Source organism: Nelusetta ayraudi, unplaced genomic scaffold (genome assembly GCF_046127955.1).
Source record: "Nelusetta ayraudi isolate G7.1 ecotype Tasmania unplaced genomic scaffold, CSIRO-AGI_Nayr_v1 ptg000050l, whole genome shotgun sequence".
NCBI lineage: Eukaryota > Metazoa > Chordata > Actinopteri > Tetraodontiformes > Monacanthidae > Nelusetta > Nelusetta ayraudi.
This window is the reverse complement of record NW_027466100.1, coordinates 1305733-1328399: the sequence shown is the minus strand read 5'-3', so window position 1 is coordinate 1328399 and position 22667 is coordinate 1305733. Positions and strand designations below refer to the sequence as shown.

Sequence of the window (22667 nt, the reverse complement as noted above, 5' to 3'; positions counted from 1 at the left end):
ATAAACGTAAGTCATGCATATGCCTTTTAAACCTTAAAACACAGCCATCATCGCCGGCCAATCACAAATTGAGCGGCACATCCTGGATCCACTATTCAGCTACTAACCGCAGACTAGAACTAACAACATCTCCCCAAACACATCAATTGTGCTGCAGCTTTCCTTTCATCTTGAGTCAAAAGGCTCTTGGACACTCCACTGTGTTTAAACATTGCCGTCTATTGTGTATAACACAGAATTACGGCACGTCTGACGGTAGACCCGGATATTTCCCATCAGCCCACAAACGGCTGCTCTCAGTTCCCTGCAAAATTCAAATCCAAACTGTTCAGTGCTCTCCATTGGAGAACGCCGACCATAGAGTGACTGTCATACAAATCCACGAGAGCCTTCCATTACTGTCAATTAAATGTCCTTGAAGACAAGGACGCTGAAGATATCTCAAATTTCCCCTCTGCGATAAACTCGAGCAGTACGAGGATTTTGAAAGCTTTGCCGCCACCAGGTGAATACATTTTTCCTGAGCCCAAAAATGGGAAATCCAAGTTTCCATTTGGCTTGAGCAAAAGTAACTCACGGGCACGCACAGCCGAGCTGCTCTGTGACACCATCATAAAAGCGGAGAAAGATCCCCTCAGTCAGACCCTCGGGCCCAGGACCTCTGGTGTTTTATGTAGCGTTGCGTTTTTATGTGCCTTTGCTGTCAGGTTTGTGTAGCCATTCAATCCGTGTTCCAAATGATATGCACACCATTCAACATAGCTGTGCCGTTTGGATGATCCCATTTCATGACTCGTGACTGTGTTATCAGCAACACTGAACGTCTGAATGTAAAGGTTCTAAATACAAGCCTGTCAGGTGAAATCAGCAGCTCTGTCAAAATGTTCACGTAAGGATTGTAAACTCATCTTTCATTTCACTAAATAAGGGCTGATTTAATAACGTGAAGACGCTTAGTGGCTAGTCACTGTATGTATACTGCTGAAAAACCATCACAAATGAGCCCTAGTGTAATTTTCCCGCATCTTTGGATGCCCCTTGTGACATCTGTGATGCGAGCGGAACACTGATCGTGCAGTCGAAAGGAATAAAGCGTTGCGTTCTCACAGTCCCAAAGAGTTTATCCACAGTCTGGGGACACAAATTATTGTCAGACAACATTAGGGAAGTGCATTCTGCATAATTTGGGACTTTGCAACATAAGCAGTGAAGAAGAAGAAGGAAACAACCTCTAGTGACAGTGTACAAGTGTTAAAAAAAAAATGAAAAGGAAGTCATGAATAATTTTGCAGTGCCTGCTGATGTTTTACTTCCACCATGACATTCAACAGCTCCCTACACACACACACACACACACACATCTTGTTCAGTCCCACTTCACCATATGCATGTTTTTGACGCCACGTTGCACCTCCATCTCCACTGTTTCGAGCCTGACACAGTCTGCTGTCCCACAAACACATCAGCCTCTGTTGCTTTAAGTCGTGCCATCCACAATGCATACAGGCAAGAGCAGGGGGTGCCGTGCACTGTACTGCAATTTCACAGTGTAAGCGCTGTGCTCATCCATACGTCAGAGTTAAAGGCTTGCAATAAAAAGATAAAAAATAAAAAAATAAAAAAAAACTTCTCGGTGGTTAAAAATGACGCCCCTGGAATCCTTTATCTGTGCTTGACTAACCACTCATCCCTCAACCTCACCCTTTTGTCTCAGAGAACGTAAGCCGCTTAGTCACACCTGCCAAAAAGCTGGAGGAAACAATTCGCCTGGCGGAGTTAGTCATTGAGGTCCTCCAGCAGAACCAGGAACACCACGCGGAGGTGAGTTAGAACCCTCTCCCTCCTCTCCCACCCAGAACACCTCCCCCCCTCTATACCTCCACTCTTGCCTGGCTCCTCAGCGGTGACGTAGCCCAAACACAAGTTGATTCCGTCTCCGAGGTTTTGGCGGCGACGAGTCCCGGTTGCGGTTTAACCTAGCGCAGGTTCAGTGGCAGTGTCAATTCTGCCGCACTGCAACGACTGAAAGTTTTGTTTTCTATTTAGACTTGCATTGTTGCCTCGTTACATAAGTGCAAAACACGGTGCTAATTAATTCATGGTAGTCCAAAATAAGCAGATGGCAAAGGGATTAACAGCGTATAAAATAGTTATAAAGAGCAGCATGTGTTAGTCACAGCCTCTGCCTCTCTTTAATATTGTAAAGTTATTTCTTTTTGGAGCGGTTAGAAAACAAAACGCGCAGCGGTGGAAGAAGCTGTTGGATGTTTTGCTGGAGCGCATCCAAAAGCGGCGGAAGACGCAGAGATTTTGCTCTCTGGAGAATTTTTTTTTAAAAGCATGAAAAAGTTCATTTTGCGAGACAACGGTTTCTTTCAATAATTCACAATTAGCCTCTAAATGTGAACCGGAGATAAACAAAGCAAAGAGGGAGAGGCCCTCGTCTGTGGGTCCTTGCTACAAATTGACTCCCACGGATGAAATTTCGCCTCCGTCGCATCTCGAACGCGTCGAAATGTAACTCAAGTCAACCGCAGGAGGCGGGAATGGGACAGCGGTGGCGCCAGAGTGCAGCTCCACTGCGGCACTGCTGCTGGCCTTGGAAACACAATTATTTTTTTTCGAGGCCTTGTGTGCCGAGCCGATAGCAGATGCATGATGGGAAATGTTCCGGTTGTGTGTGTGAGTGTGTGAGTGTGTGAGTGTGTGTGTGCGTGTGTGTGTGGATCTGAAGGTGATCCAGTGTGCTGGCGGAATTGCTGGATAAAGCAGTTTTATTGTATCTCTCTGAATATGCTTGACAGGCGGCAGTCACAAGTTCTGGAGATCAATCGGTACAGTATTTTTATTTCCTTTTTTTACCCCCCACCCCACCCCCTCCTTCCTCAGCCCCCACATCACAACCTCTCCCTCCCCCCCTGTCCCCCCCTACCCCCACCCCCCACCCCCAACCCTCTCCCCTGTATGGCATGTGCGCCACGACGGGCACTTTTTTTTGTTTGTTTTTTTTGGGGGAATTATTTTCAGTTGGTGCGGACGTAGCCAGCTGGTGGATGCTGCAGCAGCGCGGCTGGCTTCGTAGGTTCTCAGGGATCTCAGGATGCTCGGACGTGAATGAAGAGTTTTCCGAGGCGCTTGCAACAACATAACCGCGACCATGACGCATGATGTTCATCGGGCCATGAGAGAGGTTTTCCTTTCTCTTTCAAGCATGCCGAAAAAAACAAAAAAAAAAACAATAACCCAGCAAACCTTCCAAAGTACTGTATGCTCCTCCATGTGAACCTCAAGAGTTTGATCCACCATAAGCATCTGCCCGCCCCTCCCTCCCCCTCTCGCCCTCCATCCGACGGTGACTTTCACGGTCTGCAAGTGTTCAAGCATTACCTTTTTACCGGCTGCTCCTCCTCCTCCTCCTCCTGCTGCTGCTGCTCCTCCTCCTCCTCCTCTTCCTCCTACTCCTCCTCCTCGTCCTCCATCCCTCTGTCTATCGTCACGTTTAGCCCTCTAAAGACAGAAATACCCTTCTTTATTTTTTTTTTGAGACCAATGCCTTAAGATGCGTGATGTTCTTGTACGTCTCTGTGTTCTCACTCTCATATGATTGTCCAAGCAGGGGAAAGAGGTATGTAGCGAAGTTGTGAATGACACACAAACACACACACACACACAAAAACAAAAGCCAACAACCCCCAAAAACCTCCCACAATGCTGTGTGCATGTTCTGATAGATGATGCCACGCTCCTCCCCAGCATCTGTAGCTTCCCCTCAGGGGAGGGGGGGTGGGGGGGTCCCTCGACACGGCTGCGTAGATACAGGGCGGCAGTTGTGCTGTGTGGCCGAGCACCAGGTCCATCCTGGAGCTTTTTAGGGTTCATGCGTCCTCAAAACCACCTTCAAAGGTCGGAGGTCGCGCCGCCTGCCCAACCTTTGAGCGCTCCTCCCTTGCCCCACTCTTGGAAGTATTTACCCCCACCCCACTTTTTTTTTGAGAGCGAGCCTCTCCTTGTATGCTACGGAGAAGAGCTTTGTTTGTTGCCTGCCTGCTTTTTTTAATTTTTTTTTCTAATGCTAGAGCTGTCAGGATTTGATTTTAAATCCTGGGAGCTGGTAGGTAAGTAGACAGGTAAGTGAGGTTTTGACTGCCAATGCCATGACTGAGCCAACTTTCCCCCCAAAAAATAAGAATAAAAAAAATTGCTCCGAAAAGTTTGAAGTAAAGCATGCAGAGTAATCCAAGAAAAGGTTACACAAACTTCATTTATAGAACTCAGAAATGTGCAGGTCTGAATGAAAAGCAGAAAAAAAAAGAAATTGAAGCCGAGACTGTGAGCTGATTCTGCAGCCGCTGCTCTCAGAGGGCCATAAATACGTGCACTGCAGTCTTTGGCGTGCCTGGTGGGAAATGTGCATGAGACGCATCCGGTGGGCAATGTCAATGATGGTGAATGGTGGAGCCGTCCGTCTCTGAGCCTGAGAGAAAAGCATGCAGGGAGCTCCACAATGTGCATGAGAGAGGCATTAAATCCACAGATTCTCCACTGGACAAGCGAGCGGCGGCGCTGCAGCGTTGAGCCGCTGTGGTCGTCCTCGCAACCTGAGGAGTCACTGTCGGCGAGGAAACTGGGTTTTCCTGTACCTTGAGCTTGAGATCACACACGGACACACACACAGAGACATGAACAGAAGACATTTGATTTTATTTATCTTATTTTTTTTATTGAGTCATTCTTGCTGCAGGTTGTGAGAAGATTAATACCACTCACTAAATGTAAGATGTATGGTCATCATGTAGGTACTTTGAACAGTGTTTAGTGGGAAGCTGTAGAACTTCTCGAAGGTTCTGTAAGAATATAATACAAGATTCTCCATAAAAGTGTTTCCAAACAGGAATCTCTCTTCAAACTTCCCAGAAACACATGTATGTTCAACACCCAGTTCTGTAGACCGACATACCCCTTGTGATGTCACAGCGGGCACTGATATAAACGTTCTATTCACCCTGAGAGTACCTCACAACCACCCCCCCGCCTAAATTCCATCTTATTTGTGAAAAAGGAAGTTTTTGCAGAGTCTAAAATCATTTTTTTTTTTTTGCAACAGGGTGCAAACAGAGGGTTAAATATGATGGAATTTGGAAAGTGGTGGGGTTTTTGGCTACTTAATTGCCTTGGCCCAAATACGCTGCAATTCAGGTGGAAAGAAATGAAAGATGTGAAAATGAGCAGAATGTGCGACCTTCAATAGGAGATAACATCTTTAATTTGAAGACCTTCAGACCTTCCAGAAAGGCATGAGAGTGGTATCATTCTTCTCATTTTACCACCTGCATAAAGTTAAAATGTATCATTTCCACTCTCAGAAAAAGAAAATCCTTCACTGCCCTTTAACAAATCAGTGGTATCAGCTTCATTCTGAGGCTTGACAAACCAAAGTTTTCTGTCACTTCCTGGTTCCTCTCTCTCTCTCTCTCTCTCTCCCCCTCTCTCTCCCCCACCCCTTCTCTCTGGTATGCATTAACTCGTCTCTAACCCTGAAGTGTCGCGTTGACCATATGGCCTCCCCCCCCCCCTCCCTCTCCTTCCTCATGCTGTCTCTCCAGGCGTTTGCATGGTGGACAGACCTCATGGTGGAGCACGCTGAGAACTTCCTGGCCCTTTACGCCATCGACATGGACGCCGCTCTGGAGATCCAGTCCCCGGAGAGCTGGGACAGCTTCCCACTCTTCCAGCTGCTCAATGATTTCCTCCGAACAGACTGTAGGTCCACTTGGCCAGTCTGTAGCCACTTTCGTGCATTTTTTCTTCCTTTTTTCCCTTTCAAATTAAAATACAACACGCTTCTCTCATTCCACCTTCTCTCCTCTCCCTGCGCAGATCACCTGTGCAATGGAAAGTTCCACAAACACCTCCAGGATCTGTACGCCCCTCTGGTGGTTAGATATGTGGATCTGATGGAGTCCTCTATCGCACAGTCAATTCACAAAGGCTTTGATCGAGAGTCCTGGGAGCCTGTAAAGTAAGAAGCCTCCGTCTCTATATGTAGGCTGTGGGTTGGATGGAGATGCAGGGGCTTTTATATTCCGATGACAGGCTGCCTGCGTGGAGGCTGAGGAATCTGGGAGAGCAGCTGTAGCGTTCACCCAGGCTTCCTGTACACTTCACTTGCAAGGAGGGAGCCAAGAAGTGGGCTGAGCAACCCATTTCCTCGCAATGCGACGCAAGAATTGGGACATTTGTTCTGGAAATAGTCTTTGACTAATCTGTGTGCCTCACCAATTTCTCTCTGACACATTAGGGTCAGGGCAAACGCATAATATTCCTGTCGTTCCATTCTGTGTGTGTGAACTAACCTTCATGACACGTGCTTCCACGTCCTGCCAGAGGGTCTCTTACGTTGCTGGTTCCAGCTCAAACCTTGTGGCTGTCACACTTTTCTGTTTGCATTTTTTACTCTCTGTTACGTAGAACTTATCGAGCCGAAAGGTTTGTTTGTTTGTTTGTTTGTTTGTTTGTTTGTTTTTCTGAGTCCACGTCTCATTGTTGCTTCTTTCTCTTGCTGCGTTTAATACAATATATGTGTGTGATGGCAGGCAGGTCAGCGCCTGTTTACAGTGGCCGGCAAGTCTCAGCTCACTGCATCTTAAGAAACCGGGAGAGACTGCAAACACACAGAGCACATGGCAGTAAATCGGCAGCTTTGAATCCTTTTTTTTTTTTTTACTAAATACACATTGCTACAATGATACAATTTAACGTTCTAAAATTGTACATTTGCTCCAAACTAGCACGTCACCTATCGCGACCTTTGGAAATCACGACAACAAGGATTGATCTAGTTTTCCTTCCGTAATTATGATCATTATTTCCTTCATTGTGATCTAATTAGGGCGAAATAACACAGTTCACTGCGTATTGCTCATAACAATAAAAAAAAAAAAAAGTGACCTAGCTATTTACTATGACTCTCAGGTCTTTATCAACCCTTTCAAAATAAAGGACTTCAAGATGGATAGAAATTAGTTTTACACGTTTCCACTGAGCAAGTTGTTCCTTCTTGATACGGTGTTGACGTGCATAGCAGCTGGGAAAGTGTTCCCATTTACGTGTTAAACCAGCATGTTCTGAGCAAGCAAGAAATGTACATTATTAGTGGAATAAGGGTCATGACATATTGACACATTTTCCCAGTCTGATCCAGGAAATGGACACTCTTTATAAACGTTTGTCTTGTTATTTTATACATATATAGATTGCAATTGGATGATAGTATGTCCTTGTGCTGTCATGGCAAACATAGGCATGAGGCTCGCTACACACGATAGCACAACTGCTAACAACTGATAGCAAATTGCAGCAAATGCCAAAATAAAGCTGCGTAAACTCCAGTGGGACTTTATATTGTAGTTGCGATGACACCGTGGATGATTCCATACACTGTGTGTCTGAAGGCATCGTTTTTTCACTTCAGGATATGACCTGAAGTTGGTAAAGAGGATCGTGAACCAGTTGTTTAGGTGGCGCTGCCTTATTCCGTTAATATGGGAATGCTGCTGTCACCGTCATGCTTCTGTCGTTGCGTAAACAACTTCCAAATAAAACACTGCCATGGGTCCCTGAATGCACCGCGACGTGAACTCCAGACTGGTTTCAACTCCTTTACGTCCTCTGCTGCCTCTCTTCGACACATCCGTCGACAGACTTTGTGTTCCGCCTGTGTGCAGTGCAGATTAATGAAGGCATTTTGCCTTTGTGCATGTGCTTTATTAAGTTGCAGTGTGTTGAGCTCTCCGGGCCGCCATACTGTCCTCTCTCAAGGTCTCTGTATAACGCTTATCTTTAACGACGGCTGTCCCCTTTGTGTGTGTGTGTGTGCGTGTGTGTGCGTGCGTGCGTGCGTGTGCGTGCGTGTGTGTGTGTGTGCGTGCGTCCGTGTGTGTGTTCCAGCAGTACATTCCTGTCTTTGCCTGACTTCTGATTTTTTGCGTTTTACTTTTCTGATGAGTGTTACATGGCTTTCTGCTGCTCACACACCACTGTTATGGATTCCTTTTCTTTTTCTTTTTGTCTGTCTTTTTCTGCAGGAGTTTAACAAGTAATCTGCCCAATGTGAATCTACCAAATGTCAACCTCCAAATTCCCAAAGTACCAAATCTGCCAGTGCCAGTGGCAGGACTATCAGTTAACCTTCCACAAATGCCTAGCTTTTCTACCCCGTCATGGATGGCTGCTATATATGACTCCGAGTGTGTATTCAACTAGTTTGCTTTAGAAACATTAAGCGAGCAGAGACTGCCTTGGTATGATCACGCCCTGAAACCAAAACACACAAACACGCAATCAAATTTCACAGTTGAGAGTTTACAAAGTTCAACATCGCTTCCTCCGGCTCAAGCTGGAGACTCTTTGGCATGAACTGAATGTGTGAAAAAGAATCAACTACATCCGGTTTTTCTAATGTTTTTTTTCTCTCGGTGTAATTACTCCGAAAATACATGCGTGTTCATGCCAAGAGCGCTCTGAGAGGTGTTAGAGTAGCTGAGGGGCGGGGGAGGGGTCCGCTTTTCTCTGATGAGACCCTGAAACGGCTCTCATTAGCCTCAACATGCATGCTGTTGAGCTCAGGTGTGGAGATACAGGCCAAAAGAAAAGAAAAATGAAAAGAAAATAATTTAACACCTATGAAAGTTGCCTCCAGGTGATTTTTTTGGGACTTCTCGTGCCATTTAAGTAAAAAATAATAAGAGATGTCAATATTATGAAAAAAAATATATTTGCAACCGAGAGCAACAGGATGTGTATCTCCTCCAAGAATGTTGCTTTTTTTTTGAGCACACCGTGAAATAATTCATGGCCTCTGGGTTCATCCCTGACCTGTAGCCGCCTGCCAGTGGGCTGATTGGGACTGGAGGTGATGGCAGAGGAGGGGGGTGGGGATCCGGACCTCTCCGCCTCCTGCATCGCCCGTCCCCATCGAGCTCCACTCAGGCTGGTTTCAAAAAACAAAATCAACCAAAACAAAAAAGGTCTGCATGGTTTCCAGGGCCTCCCCTCCCCCCCACCAACCAACCAACCAACCAACCAACCAACCATGGGGATATGGATGGATGTCGAGGGAGGGCCTGTGCTGATCCAAACACACGCGCTCAAAAAAAAAAAAAAATGGGTCTGTGGGTCTAATCCGGAGGTCAGTCCTGGTGCGAAGATCTCCACGGCGCCCTCCCTCACGCCTTCATTCCCCCTCCACACTCCTCTGTCTTGGCGCAGTGTGCAGCCGCAGTGACTCGTACCTGCATGTGGCCCCTCCTCACTCCCCCGAGCAATAACCATGCTCCTAGCTAGCATGGTTATTGGACTGAGCCGAGAGTCGAACCTCACCCACACGCCCACCGACCGGCCCGGACCGTCGGTCTGTGGGCGTCCGGGGGGGGCGGGACCGCGTCACCACCTGACCCCCTCCACCCCCACCACCGCACTGCCTTCCCTCCCTCACTTCCCTCCCCCCGCCCCACACACACCCAAAGCTCTCCAAGCAGGGTTTGACTTTCTCACCCTTTTTCTCTGCGCGTTTGTTTGTTTGTTTGTGTGTGTGCGTGCGCATCTTGATGGATTGCAGTAACGGCTCTGGCACGTCGGAAGACCTCTTCTGGAAGCTGGACGCCCTCCAGACCTTCATCAGGGACCTTCACTGGCCGGAGGAGGAGTTCGCCAAACACCTCGAGAGTCGCATCAAACTCATGTCCAGCAACATGATCGAGAACTGCGTCAAGCGGTGTGTAGTTGTTATTTTTGTGGGAATGTGTTTATGTTTAGAAACAGTTGCCTCCAGTCGCTGAAATTAAAGTGCTGAAAGTTTTATGACGGTGTGCAGAGGTGGAAAGTAACTAAGTAAAAATACTTTGTTACTGTACTTAAGTAGATTTTTTTCAGGTATGTGTACTTGAGTATTTCTTTTTCTGACAACTTTTTATTTTCACGGCCCACATTTGCACACAAATATCAAAATATGTACCTTCTACTTCTTACATTGGAAAGAGCATGCTTGTCACCGTCTGAAAATCTTTAAAAGATACAAATTTGCTTAAAAGTAACGCGCTTAATATTTATTAGGGACTGAGCAAGGCAAAGACCTCATATGAAATTGTTATGTTTCTTTTGGTTTTTCAAACCCAATTTTTCCCCCTGAACATACTTCACAACTTACTTAACATACGTCAGAGCTGGCGCAAGATGATTTTGCATGATGAAAAATTGAAAACTAGCTGCTACAGAACAGCGCCTACAGGCAAAATAAAAAACCCCACCTTCACACTTTAAAGTAGCCCTCACGGCCACAAGGAAGGTTTTAGAGACATGTCGTCATAAAAACCCACGTGCAATTTCTAATTTTCAGACATGTTAAGATTTTGCATTCCATCGATAATTCTAAACCATGATAGGAAGGTTAAAAAATAAATACATTTGGAGACATTTTGACATTTTGCATTCAATTGATTTGCCTTGTGCAAAACTATGACAGGACTGTCACCAGACAGTCAGCAGATAGTTCTGGGGGAACGACAACTATCTCCAAATTCCAAGTTTGGTGGATGGGGTCTTATGATGGGCAGAGATCCATTTTGAAGTTCAAAGCCCAAAAAAGAGAGATACATCTCTCCAGTAGACGTCATCCCGAGAGTCAGCGGATAGCTCAGGGTGTAATAGCGCTGACTTTTTAATTACAGTGGTCTGCGGTTCGAGTACAATAACAGGCAGAGTTACATTTTTAAGTCCAATAAGCCCCAGAAAGATGCTTCAGTAGAAGTATCCCAGGAGTTTTCACATTGCTCGGCATATGAGAAACATATGCTACACATAAACATACTAGGATAACAGGATGGTGCAATTATTACGCCGAGCAGAGTTGAACCTCTCGAATTCAAAAATACCAACCAGCCCCATTACAGGTTTTGAACCACCAACCTTGGGATTCAAAGCTTTCAAAGCCACTCTTGAAACCCTTCAGTTGGCGCACTTACCCTTCGCTAAATTATTGCTCCAAGGATCTTTCTGTGCGAAGTTGACAGGTTCTCCCTGTCAACTTCGCACATTGGTTTCCTCCTGCCGCTCTGCTTTCCTCCCACATCATCAAAAACCATGTTAGGTTCCGAGGACAGGTTGGTAATAGGCAAAGCAGTGTATTAATACTTCGCAATATGAAAAAAACAACAACAAACAAACAACAATATACTCGTAGGGCGTGTTTTTCAGACTTTTTGAGATTTTGCATTGTACCACTCGGTCTCATGCTAAACAATCATAAAACCCTAATTTCAGTTACATCAAGTTGTTCACAAAATCTTTATTTATTTATTTATTTATTTATTTTTTACTTTTGTTTCAGTAGAGGAGTTAATTCAGTACTTTTACCAGAGTTTCTTTTTTACACAAGTACCCATACTTAAGTACATAACTTGAATAGTTTTGACACCTCTGACACTGTGTATCAATATTTGCCTTGCACTGCAGCACCAGGATGGCGTTTGAATCCAAGCTGACCAAAAGCAGCAAGTCCACAGATTTCCGCATCTCTCCGACACTGTGCACCATGTTCAACGTCATGGTGGACGCCAAGGACCAGTCAGCTAAACTGTGTGCGATGGAGTTGGGCAGTGAGGTACAAGACTTTGACCTCAGCTCACGCAGTGGGCAGTTCTTCAAGCAGCGCCGACGAGTCTCCCATCTGAAAAAGATGAAGTGATTTTCCTAAATGCTACGAATGTCTAATCCTGCTTTGTGTTTCTTTTGCCTCTCTGTGCAGAAACAGTTCAGCTCCCACTTAGACGAACTGATTGAGGAGAGTGTGAAAGACATGATTCAGCTTCTGGTTGCAAAGGTGTGACTTCAAAGACGGACTGTTGCTGTCGATTAGCGGAAAAAGCGAGCAAATCGCGTGCCATCACTCGCAGTGTAGCTCCTGTGATGGTGACGATGTGTCATTTCTTGTTTGTCCATCAATTTTGAGTTCTGTTTTATCCCTGACTGCACTGCGCTGGAGTAGCCTGAAAAAAAAATCAACGACAACAACAACATTACTACAGATCTCCAGTACTCAGCACATTTAACTCTTTGTTTAGAGCCTACTGGCGAAAATAAAGCTCAATTTTAGCTTCACACGTAACCTGACCTTTAGTTTCGGCTCGTTTGGAGGGGAAGAGAAGCAAGGTTGCAACCAAGCAGCGAGGGTGTTGTCACTAACTTGGGAGAGCTATCGATGCCCTTTATGACATCGCCCAGGGCTGATGTGCAGAACTTGCACGCATTGGCACGGTCTTCCTGAATTATACAGCAAACAAAAGAAGTGTGGTTAAGACTTTTCTCATTTTGTTGTTTGTTTGCCAGCACAGCTTATTATAAAGAACCACCAGTGTTGATGCTGCACGATATGGGGCCTTTGATTAGGCTGCTAATGGCTTTATTACACATGGACTGATTGTAAACCTTTAAGCTTTCATAATTAATGTATAATTAGAGCTACGCAGGTAATAAGTTTCTGAAAGTGCAATTATGGAGCTGAAAGTTCCACGAAACAACGTTTTTCATTTTTTCACCCATTCGGCTGGAACAGCAGGAGGAGACGAGTCATAACCGGCTCAGTTATTTTGTAGAGAACATGTATATATATATATATATATATAGATATATATATTCACCATGTATATATAAAATCTTACACTTCTTGCATAATGCAGGAGCATTGAACCCTTTCGTGAGTGCCACTGTTTACCTAACATGGGTGTCGCGGTTTGATTTTAATGAAGCCAACTGTACACAGCTGCACAGTGGCACTGAAGTGCAGCGCGAATGGCAACAGGGCCCATCAAGTCTCGAATGGAGTCGAGGCTCGCCATTAACTCGTCGCCTGATTGGCTGACGCTTTTGGACTTGAATGCCGCTGATTCATGTCGCCCGCGTGTCGCGCCGACGCCCTCGCCTTTTGAACGTCTCAAACGTCTCCCGCCGACGGCTCGGCGGAGGCTGAACGAGCGACGCCGCCTTGATGGGTCCTGCCGTCTGCTCTTGTTCCCCAGTTTGTCGTCATCCTGGAGGGGGTGCTGGCCAAGATCTCCAGATACGACGAGGGAACTCTCTTCTCCTCCTTCCTCTCTTTCACGGTGAGACCACGCTCCCCGTTCACACTCGCCCGCCGTCCTCCCTCACCCTCGCCGCGATTCGGCGGCGGCGGCGGGATAAGCGGCGGTAGCCCCCTCCCCCCCTCCCCCCCGCGCGCCTCCGCCGGCCGGCAGTGACTGTCATTTGATCTTCCTGTTGCTTTCTGATTGGAAGTTGGGCTTTCAAAGGGGGAAAAAAGATGATAAAACTGTCGCTGTTTTGTCAAATTTGCTCTGATTTCAGGTGAAAGCTGCGTCTAAATATGTGGATGTACCTGTAAGTGCAACAGCCACCCTACACTGTCTGTGTGTGTTGACCCGATTCACTTCAACCTTTGACCTCAACCCACCGGCGCTCTCTCTCTCTATCTATCTATCTATCTATCTATCTATCTATCTATCTATCTATCTATCTAGCTGTCTCTCTCTCTCTCTCTCTCTCTCTCTCTGCCTTCTTCTGGTTGTGCTCGCCTGACGGCGCCACTGTTCTCACCCCTCTGTTCTGCTCCACAGAAACCCGGGATGGACGTGGCCGACGGCTACGTGACCTTCGTGCGCCACTCTCAGGATATGCTCCGTGATAAGGTCAATGAGGAGGTGTATATAGAAAGGTTATTTGATGTAAGTAAGATGCCGTCTCCTCCTCCTCACAGCAGGGGAGGGGCCATCCAAAATGTGGCAAAACAGCCGGGCAGAGAGGGATAAGTCCATTTTGAGCAGGAAATGCATTTTTTCCGACCCGGAAGAAGAGGCTTTCTTTCTTTCTTTCTTTTGTTTTATTTTGTTGATCGTCCACCTCTCTTGACTTCTCTCTCTCTCTTTCTGTCGCTCCTCCTCTCTGTGAACTTCAGCCGCTGCCCTTTTGCATTCTGGTGTGCACTGCCACACTGCTTTTGGGCCTTTGTGCATTAAAAAAAAGGAAACTTTTATTTGCAAAGAGTCCGTAAAAGCATCCTCCAAAAAGAAAAAAAAAGAAAAGAAAAGAAAAGGATTATCTGAAGCAGTGCTCTCTGAAAAGAACTATCACAGTGGTCACATGCCGGCACACCAACTTAGACTCTTTTCACTCCTCCACTGTTTACCCTGTGCTTTCAGATATTTCTCCATCAAAGCATGTCAGCCTCCCGAACAAAGCACCCTCAGCCTTCGTTGGTCTCAGTCCACAGTGGAGCATCCGCAGTTGTTTTTTTTTCTTTGAAGCGAAAACGTCGGGTGAACTCAACACTGCTGGATGGGCCAACGGTGACATGGCGATGTCACACTGGGAGGCTGACATGTCGTGCGGCCTCGGTTCACTGCGGCGCTGCTTTCCAACCCGGGTGTCAAGACCCCACTGAGCGGTCGGGCGTTACATTTCTAAACGTTGGCCAAAGCACTGCAGATGTGGATGTATAGCTGCAGGATATAGTTGCTGTGTTTTGCCACTAAATTATCTCTGCAGCTTGTTGCACCACTTTTTATGACACATTTCAATCCAGCTCACAGTGTCTGTTCCATGGCACGTTGAGGTACTGCAGCGCTATTAACAAAGCAACAAAATGAGATGATTCAAAGTCAAGACATAAAACAGGATAATGGACTTAAAATGACATAATTTACCTAACATGGAATGAACAATAAACCCTACAAATAAATTTGCGCCATAGTTACTGTCAAAAAAAAAAAAGAATATCCATAATATGTCTTGTGTGTCAAGTAGCTTTAAACAGGATCAAGTTTGTATTATGTGTAACATTCAGTCTTTGAGACTTTGGGACGTGCGCTGTCTGTAGAACCAGTTGACTGGGTAGTATTTTATGAGAAAACACTTTAATACAGAGGAAATACTGTACAAGGGACATTCTCTTATTCGCCACATTATTCAGTGCAGGCAGACGGTTTGTTTTGGTGTACCTGCAGTGCAAAACTACGACATCTAGTGTTGAAATGGGCACATATGGCCACTTTAGATTTTTTTTTTTTTTTCAACAATCGTAAATGTATCGTAAATTTTGAGATAAAAAAAAAAAAAGTGACTGTTAAATTTATTTTGGTATATTCCTCTTTTAAAACACATCTTGTTACCACTGGAACCAATCCAAAAAGTAGCAACATGAGGGAAATCTGGGCGAAATGAATTAAAATGGTCTCGTTCAAGGGTTTTCATTGATTTATTTTTTTAGATCCTGAGCCTCATTCACACACATGACTGGTGCAGCAGGTTACATGAGCTAAAACACAGCAACTTTTTTAGGAAAACACACAAAACATTTTATTTATTTATTTTTGTTCTAAATCAATGTCACATGATTATTTGGGACTGTTGGAAAGCAGCGTCTGAGACCGCGTAGAGAGCACTGTCTTACCAAAACATAATCCTGGGCAGGATACATTGGCGGTGATGTGTCCTCCATGTGTGATTTGAGCAACACATATTGCTGTGGTGTGCGTGCGTGCCTGCGTGCCTGCGTGCGGCCGCGTGTGTGCGTGTGCGTGCGTGCGTGCGTGTGCTTCATGCCATTCGGAGACGATGTGTACCTACCTGTGCCTCCGCAGGCGTGTGACGCCTTTGTGTGTTTGACTGATCCTCAGCTCTGTCAGGCAGTGATGTCACCTCTGTAACGTGCGAGAAACACTGTGCACTCCCCCTCTCACCTTGACTTTTTGTGTCAGCTGAAGGAATCTCCAGCCAGAGATCACATTATTATTATTTTTTTTAATATATATATATATATTTTTTTTTTACTGCTGTTTCTCCCCCTTTTGTGTCCTCTGCGTGGACCCAAATCCCTCTAAGCTCTGTCTCGCTAAACCCTCACGGTTTTTGTTGGTTTTTTTCTCGATATAAATGTCACTTCTAAGCTTCCTGAACTGTTCTTTACCTCGAGGATGTCAATGTTTCTCTCTCTCATCCCGACGCATCTCCTCCCATCCATCCATTTGCATGCAGGTGGAAAGGCGCTCCTCTGTGTTGCACAGGCTCTACTCGATCTCTCTTTCTTTCACTTGGTTAACTTCAATTTGTTTTCGATCTCCTCTTTTTTCCGATTAACACCATTCCTGCTGCCTCCTCTATTCAAAAAAAAAAAAAAAAAGAAAAAAAGAAAAGTGGCACTTATCTCTAGTGTTGCGTTGTTTTATCACATTATGTTGGTTGGCATGATTTTAGAGTCAAATAATCTTCCTGTGTACATCTTCTAGCATGACCCTCCTCCTACTCCTCCTCAGAGCTCTGCCTCATTTGCATATACAGCAGTCTTCCTTAGCACGTACTCTGCCACCCACCCACCTGCGAGGTCTGCATGCACTGCACGCTCAACTCGACTGTGAAGTGGACAGGCATCCGCATATCAGGCCTCAACTTCAAAGTTCTCGAGCCATTAAGCTAATCCTGATCCAAATAAATCTCGACTTAAAAACACAAAAAACAAAAAAAACAAGCTAATTAATCCTCGCACGCCTCCAATTGGGGTCCAGAACACACTTTTTTTCTTTCTTTCTTTCTTCTTTTTTTTTTTTACTCACCTTGCGTTCCTGCCTACTCACATGTTTAAAGTTGACTCTCTCTCTGGAAACTGGAGGTATGACAACTGTTTCTACAAGACTTTGGGTGCCATTTTCTTGTAACTTCATTTAAACAAAAAAAAAAAGTGACGCAGCCGAGAAAACTACCACGCACAAAGCAAAGTGGAGGAAAGATGCAAGAAAACGGCACCGCTGCACCCTGCCTGCAAGCCATTTACTCACTCTCATTCTACTTTTTCTTTTGCTAATGAACTTGTGTCAGAAACTATAATTTCAATTCCCCATACTAGTGGGTGTTTAAATTCAGCATAGGGTGTTTAAATGCATCTTGGCATTTCAACTCGAATAAATTATAAATAGCGCAGAAGTAACTGCCTTCAATAATTGATGGGCCGTGAGGCTTTTACAGAGTATTGACCCTGAGACATTTTTCAGCGTATTTCAAAGGGTAATTATAGCTCACGACAGACAAATCAGTCAATGCTTAATGGCTGCCCACGTTCTCTTTTTTCCCCCTCTAAATTTGCAGCATCACTGCATTGAACATTTCCTGGAAAATACATATATTTTCAGCCCCAAATGGAGTGACAGCTAAGATACAGTTTGAATGGGGGTGTGGTTTGTGTGTGTGTGTGTGTGTGCGCGTGTGCGTGTGCGTGTGCGCGCGCCCGCTTGTGCTTGTGTGCGTGTGTATGTGTGAAACATTTACCTGAAACAAATCGAGTGGCACCCATTCATGAAAGCCTCACTGTATTTCAGTGGCTACAGTTGAAGTCAATATTTCACAAGCTAACACAGATTTAACAAATTGGCTAAGAAATGCAAAGGTTCTGCCTGGTGAAACTCTCTTTGCTTCTTAAAGGCCCTAAAAGTATATATGTACAGTATATTTTCAATCAGAGTGGACAAGAAACAATGGCATTTCAGCTGCGAGATCATTTACATAGCTTAGGTTAGCTAGGAGCGGCTAGCTTTGAAACATGGCTAAGCATACGTCACTGTGACTAAGAAGAGTGAAGCTTTAGAAATTAGTTGTTTTTTTTTTTTTTTTTTGTTTTAACAATGTGAGGAAATGTAGATAAAAGGGGGAATCAACTATTTTTGAGCTTTTGCGATGTCGATAGATTCATATCGATATAAAGCAAGACAAGCTCGTACTTTTACATCCATGACGCTAAGCTAAGCTAAGCTCAATGGATTCAAGCTACCTCCCTGGCTGTGGTAGCTTGAGATTTTGTTTAACATCCCACCTGACTGTACGTTAACAACCAAAAACAAAAAAACAATAGTGGGCTATTGCGAGCTCAATACAAAAATGAGCAATGCATGATAATAAAAAAGAGAATCTTCTAGTACAAGTGCACGTTTTAGAGCTTGAAATACGTTTCCGGCCTGTAAGATTTACTTTGAATACTACTTTGACCCAAACGTGACAACGCCCGATCACTTGCATTGATGTTGATTTTGTTGATAGATCCTGAAATGCAAGAGTCCTAAGAAGGTGGTCAGACCTACACACCTTCACCAGTGGCTGTGTGTTCGTTTCTTTATTTATCTTTTATTTGATTTTTTTTCACCCTGGGAACTTGGGTCAGTAGAAATGTAGCCGCCCAGGTATTTAAGCAGCTTGAAATCTTCTTTAAAGAAATGCTTGAATACACACGTGGGGGTGCTTGACTGTCAATGTTCTTGTCACACGCGGTGCGTGTTGGGGCTGTGCCTTGTCCGTGTCCTAAGGGCTTAGTCTTAGATGTCGCTGTGTCTTGAGTATGTGTGCGAGTGTGTGTTTTGCTGGAGGGTGTTGTGCCTCTGTGTTTCAGCAATGGTACACTGCCACCATGAATTTGCTGGGGACTTGGCTCACCGAACGCATGGATCAGCAGCTCCACGTCTACCAGCTCAAAATCCTCATCAGGATCACAAAGGTAACACAACTGTGGACCAGATCATAGAATGATGATGATGATGATGATGATGATGACAATGACTGAATGGGATTCATTGTGTCTTCACTTAATAAATGTGATTGTATTTTTAGTCTGTAACAGACACAAATATTTAGATGTTCTTTAAATGTTTCAAAGTAAAGTTCCGTCTTCCTCAGAAGGTCACCTGTGTGACCTTCTGAGGAAGACGGACCTTTTCATCGTATCTTTATGTCAAAACATGTAAAGGTATGAAGACATCCTTTTTTTATTGCGTGTCGCTCCATCCGTCCAGCTTTCTTTGAACTTCTTTATTGGCCACCGAGAACGAAAATGTCTGCAGCTCTATGTTTGTCCATGGTAAACTTTCATTTCAGCATTTCAGATTTTTAATATGTGAAAATGTAAAAATCCACACTCGGGCATTGGTTTGGTATGTATGGTATGTGAAAGACTCCGGCTCGGCTTTTGTCAAAAAACTTGCCCAATCAAGGATTCAAAAGGAACTTTATTTGTCATACCATTTCTCAACAGTGCAAAATTAGTACTCCGGTCCCAGATTAGCCTAGAGAACAGAGAAACTAAGCACAGGATGTTAAGAAGAAATATACAAATATCAATATAAACATCAGTGCCATGCTCTGTGCTACGTCACCTCTATGGTCCCTGGTCAGCCTGCTTGGAACCCCAAGGAAGCGGGTACCAAAAATGGTAACCCTTGGAAACGGGTGCTAACGTACCCAAGCTGACACCAAGCGAACCAGTGGAAACCTAAAATATTTGTGTGTCTGTTAAAGAAGAAAAATACAAACAGATGACGATGACGATGATGATGATGATGATGAAGATGACGATGACGGTGTGACACTTGTTGTTACGCCCTGCAGAAAAAGTACCGGGACTTCCGCCTGCAGGGCGTCCTCGACTCCACCCTCAACAGCAAGATGTACGACACGGTGCGCAACAGGCTGACGTTGGAGGAGGCCACGGCCTCGGTGAGGGAAGGAGGCATGCAGGGCATCTCCATGAAAGACAGCGACGAGGAGGACGAAGACGACGACTAGAGCCCGAACACCGTCGACCCCGGCCGACCCTCCTCCCTTAATCCCCATCTCCTCCTCCCCCGACCCCCCCGACACGCCCAAACCCTGTTCCCGTTCACACTTTTGACTTTAGCCTGGTTACCGATGCATGTACCAACTCAGATAGCCACTCTAGGACCTCTTTGTCAGCTCGAAATGCCTATGAAGGAACTATAAACTATTGAGAAAAAAAAAAGAAGAAGAAGAAGAAATAGTAACTATACTGAGGAAACTCAAGAATAAAAATGTTTAAAAAAAATAACCACAATTGGCAGTCTAGCTGTGTCATGATAAAGATAGCACCTATCTTCGATTCATTCATTTCTAAATTCATTTCTATGTGTTACTAAGCAATATGGAGAAAAACCATTTGTTTGACGATGTTGAGTGAGGTTAATAGGTGTGTCCCTGTCCAATGCAAAACCTATATGGCGCTTCTTTGTCGTATTCTACATTCATTAATGGTACATTGTTGTGATGATGAGTGTGTGGACCCTTTTTCTTTGTCTTGTCTCTTTTTAAGTGAATGCCAACTGCTTCGAAACCGAGGAGAAAAAAAAAATACAAAACAAAACAAAAAAAAAAAAGAAACCCTCTGTATTTGTTTACGGCTGTTACAGAAACACTGTCGCCTGCTCACTGTTACCAACATCTACAGTAAGTCTAGACCTGCATTCCTATCATGTGTCGATGCTATGTGATCTTCTCTCAATTACCAATTAGACATGATTCAACGGGAACCTTGAACTCAAACGAGTGAATATTCTAGAGATGCAATATTCTCATAGCTCCATTTTGATAACTTGGGAGATTCTATTTTTATTTCAACGTTAAAAGGCTTTGAAACAGGTTCTATTTTAATTGAGTTGCACTTTTACAGAGAAAAGAGCAAAAATAATTTTTTTTATTAAAGAAAAAAAAGTTGGTCTGTCTTTGTTCTGTAATTGTGTAGAATGAGATGTCTGGCATTTGTTTGGGTCTCACTGGTGTTTTTGTATATATTATATAAATATATATATAAATATAAATTGCTGTACATTGCATTCTGAGCCATCGCTGCATGCCTGTGGGTTCCCACCCTCCCCAAACGCTTTCTGTTTTCTGTGTGAATTAGCTGGTGGATTCATTCTTGCTTTTGCCTTATGAGAGCCAACAGTTGTAATATGCAAGAGCTGTGGCCTGGAAATAAAAATTACTGTACATGTGCATCCCTTGTCATGCTTCCTGGCTTACGCATCTGGCGACACAAGGGACCAGGGCCTCGTGCATAAATCAGCCCATGGTGAACGTCACTGTCACAATCATCAAGTTGGAACACGAACAACTGCAAATAGCTCCAGTCAGAAAAAAAAAAAAAAAAACCTGAGTTATGCGCTCAATGTTATGCAAGATTAATATCAACAATATTTTCAAATGGGGAAAAGTCCATCCTTCAGTCGGCCTTCTTTGATGTCACAAGGGGCCAGGGGGTGTCGTCGCAACAGCCAGGTGAGCGCCTCTGGATTTCATTCACTTCCCTTTCAAACATACGATGACGATCCAGTTCCTAGCGGTGAGCCCGATCATTTGGCTCAGTTCGCCTGAAACATTTTGTGCTGTTTTGATTTGTCATTCTCAATCATTTCTATTGCATTTACAGATGGCTGGAACTCTCTGAAACCGCCCAGCGATCGCACTGACTTGCTTTTAGAACGGCTCTGCGGCACAAAGATGAGCCTGATTCAATTGTGTTAAGACTAAAATAGTGAGCAAATCTACAGTTGGTGTTCTTCTCTGCCTTAGTTGTTGCTATATTACTGTGGTACTGCAGGTACAAGAACCATGAATTCATAGATTAGAGTGAGTCATATGCTTAAATATTTACCAAACTAAGACAAGTATATGATCATAAATGCATTCATGTTCGGATATTTTAGAATTTGTTTGTGTTTTCCACAATTTATTAACGACAAATGCAGTATTTCAATTGCACTGTTTGACACCTTTAAAAGCCACGTTCCCCCTCACTGAACCGTTTATCCTGATGGCCTCACATCTTCTTTCCTCTAGCTTATATTGTATAACTACTACTTAGTTGCTATTCAATAATTGTTACATTTTTTAAGAACAAGAACGCTATTAACTAACATGTTGACAATCATGGCTATTTTTTTTCTGTATAGCTGTAAAGCCATACTTAATGTGCACTGCACTATATTTTCTTACTAGAAAGGCTTTTCATGCAGCAGTAGTCTGTCTTCCACAGCTGGGCTGTCAGTCTGTCTGACCCGGAGCCTCACTCTAGGCTAGCTTATGGAGCAAATCACCTTGATAAATTGTGCAAACCGGCGCATCACACACACACACACACACACACACACACACACACACACACACACACACACACACACACACACACAACACAATGAACAATGCTTTTCACTGGCAGGCAATCACATGATATATCATTATAGATTTTATTTAATAACAATGATTAAATAATAATTAGATTATTAGCATATAATAATAATGATATCATTTGAACAGTTAGCCACAAGCTCTCTGTAAAAGTCTTTCATACCTTCAGCATTACAAATTTGCATTCAAAACTTAAAGAAAGACATTTTCTCTGTGAATAATTCCTGGCTATTCTGAAGTGTTCTGGGAAATACGACCCTACACAACCCGAGTGGTGCAGTGCCACACGCTGTGCTCCACTCTTTCCTTACGGCTTACCCGTGCAATGCATGCTAATTACTGGCATAATGAAGAAAGAGAGGGTCAAGACTTTCATCTTGGTGCTTATCCATCACAGATATATTTAGAGAGGTAAAGATACCTTCATCTTTAAAGGTGGAGTTCACAAACAACCTTCACTTAGTAGCAAAAGCCCCTATGCCAATTACGTCTGTTTCTTTTTTTCCACTTCAGCGAAACATCAAAATCTTTCAGTCAACTCAACCCACACACACTCGATGTTTTACAATTCCGCCAGAGATATTTCACATGTAGCATTCAGACAAACG

The 22667-nt window shown here is 44.3% G+C and overlaps 1 protein-coding gene across 5 annotated transcripts in view; it reads left to right on the top strand.

Annotated features, from left to right (window-relative positions):
- The window catches only part of cadpsb (Ca2+-dependent activator protein for secretion b), a 70213-nt gene extending 49345 nt beyond the window's left edge, over positions 1-20868 (top strand). For 2 of the 5 annotated variants that reach the window (XM_076037204.1, XM_076037202.1), the window contains 14 exons: positions 1715-1821; positions 2805-2834; positions 3614-3625; positions 5604-5760; positions 5878-6019; positions 8085-8246; positions 9617-9772; positions 11509-11656; positions 11801-11875; positions 13071-13154; positions 13396-13428; positions 13665-13772; positions 18476-18580; positions 19468-20868. In XM_076037204.1, coding sequence (XP_075893319.1) covers positions 1715-1821; positions 2805-2834; positions 3614-3625; positions 5604-5760; positions 5878-6019; positions 8085-8246; positions 9617-9772; positions 11509-11656; positions 11801-11875; positions 13071-13154; positions 13396-13428; positions 13665-13772; positions 18476-18580; positions 19468-19644 — 1496 coding nt within the window. In that variant the 3' untranslated portion in view covers positions 19645-20868. The remainder of the gene's footprint in view (positions 1-1714; positions 1822-2804; positions 2835-3613; positions 3626-5603; positions 5761-5877; positions 6020-8084; positions 8247-9616; positions 9773-11508; positions 11657-11800; positions 11876-13070; positions 13155-13395; positions 13429-13664; positions 13773-18475; positions 18581-19467) is intronic. The other 3 variants (XM_076037206.1, XM_076037205.1, XM_076037203.1) reach the window with 2 other exon arrangements.
- Positions 20869-22667: the final 1799 nt, after the last annotated feature.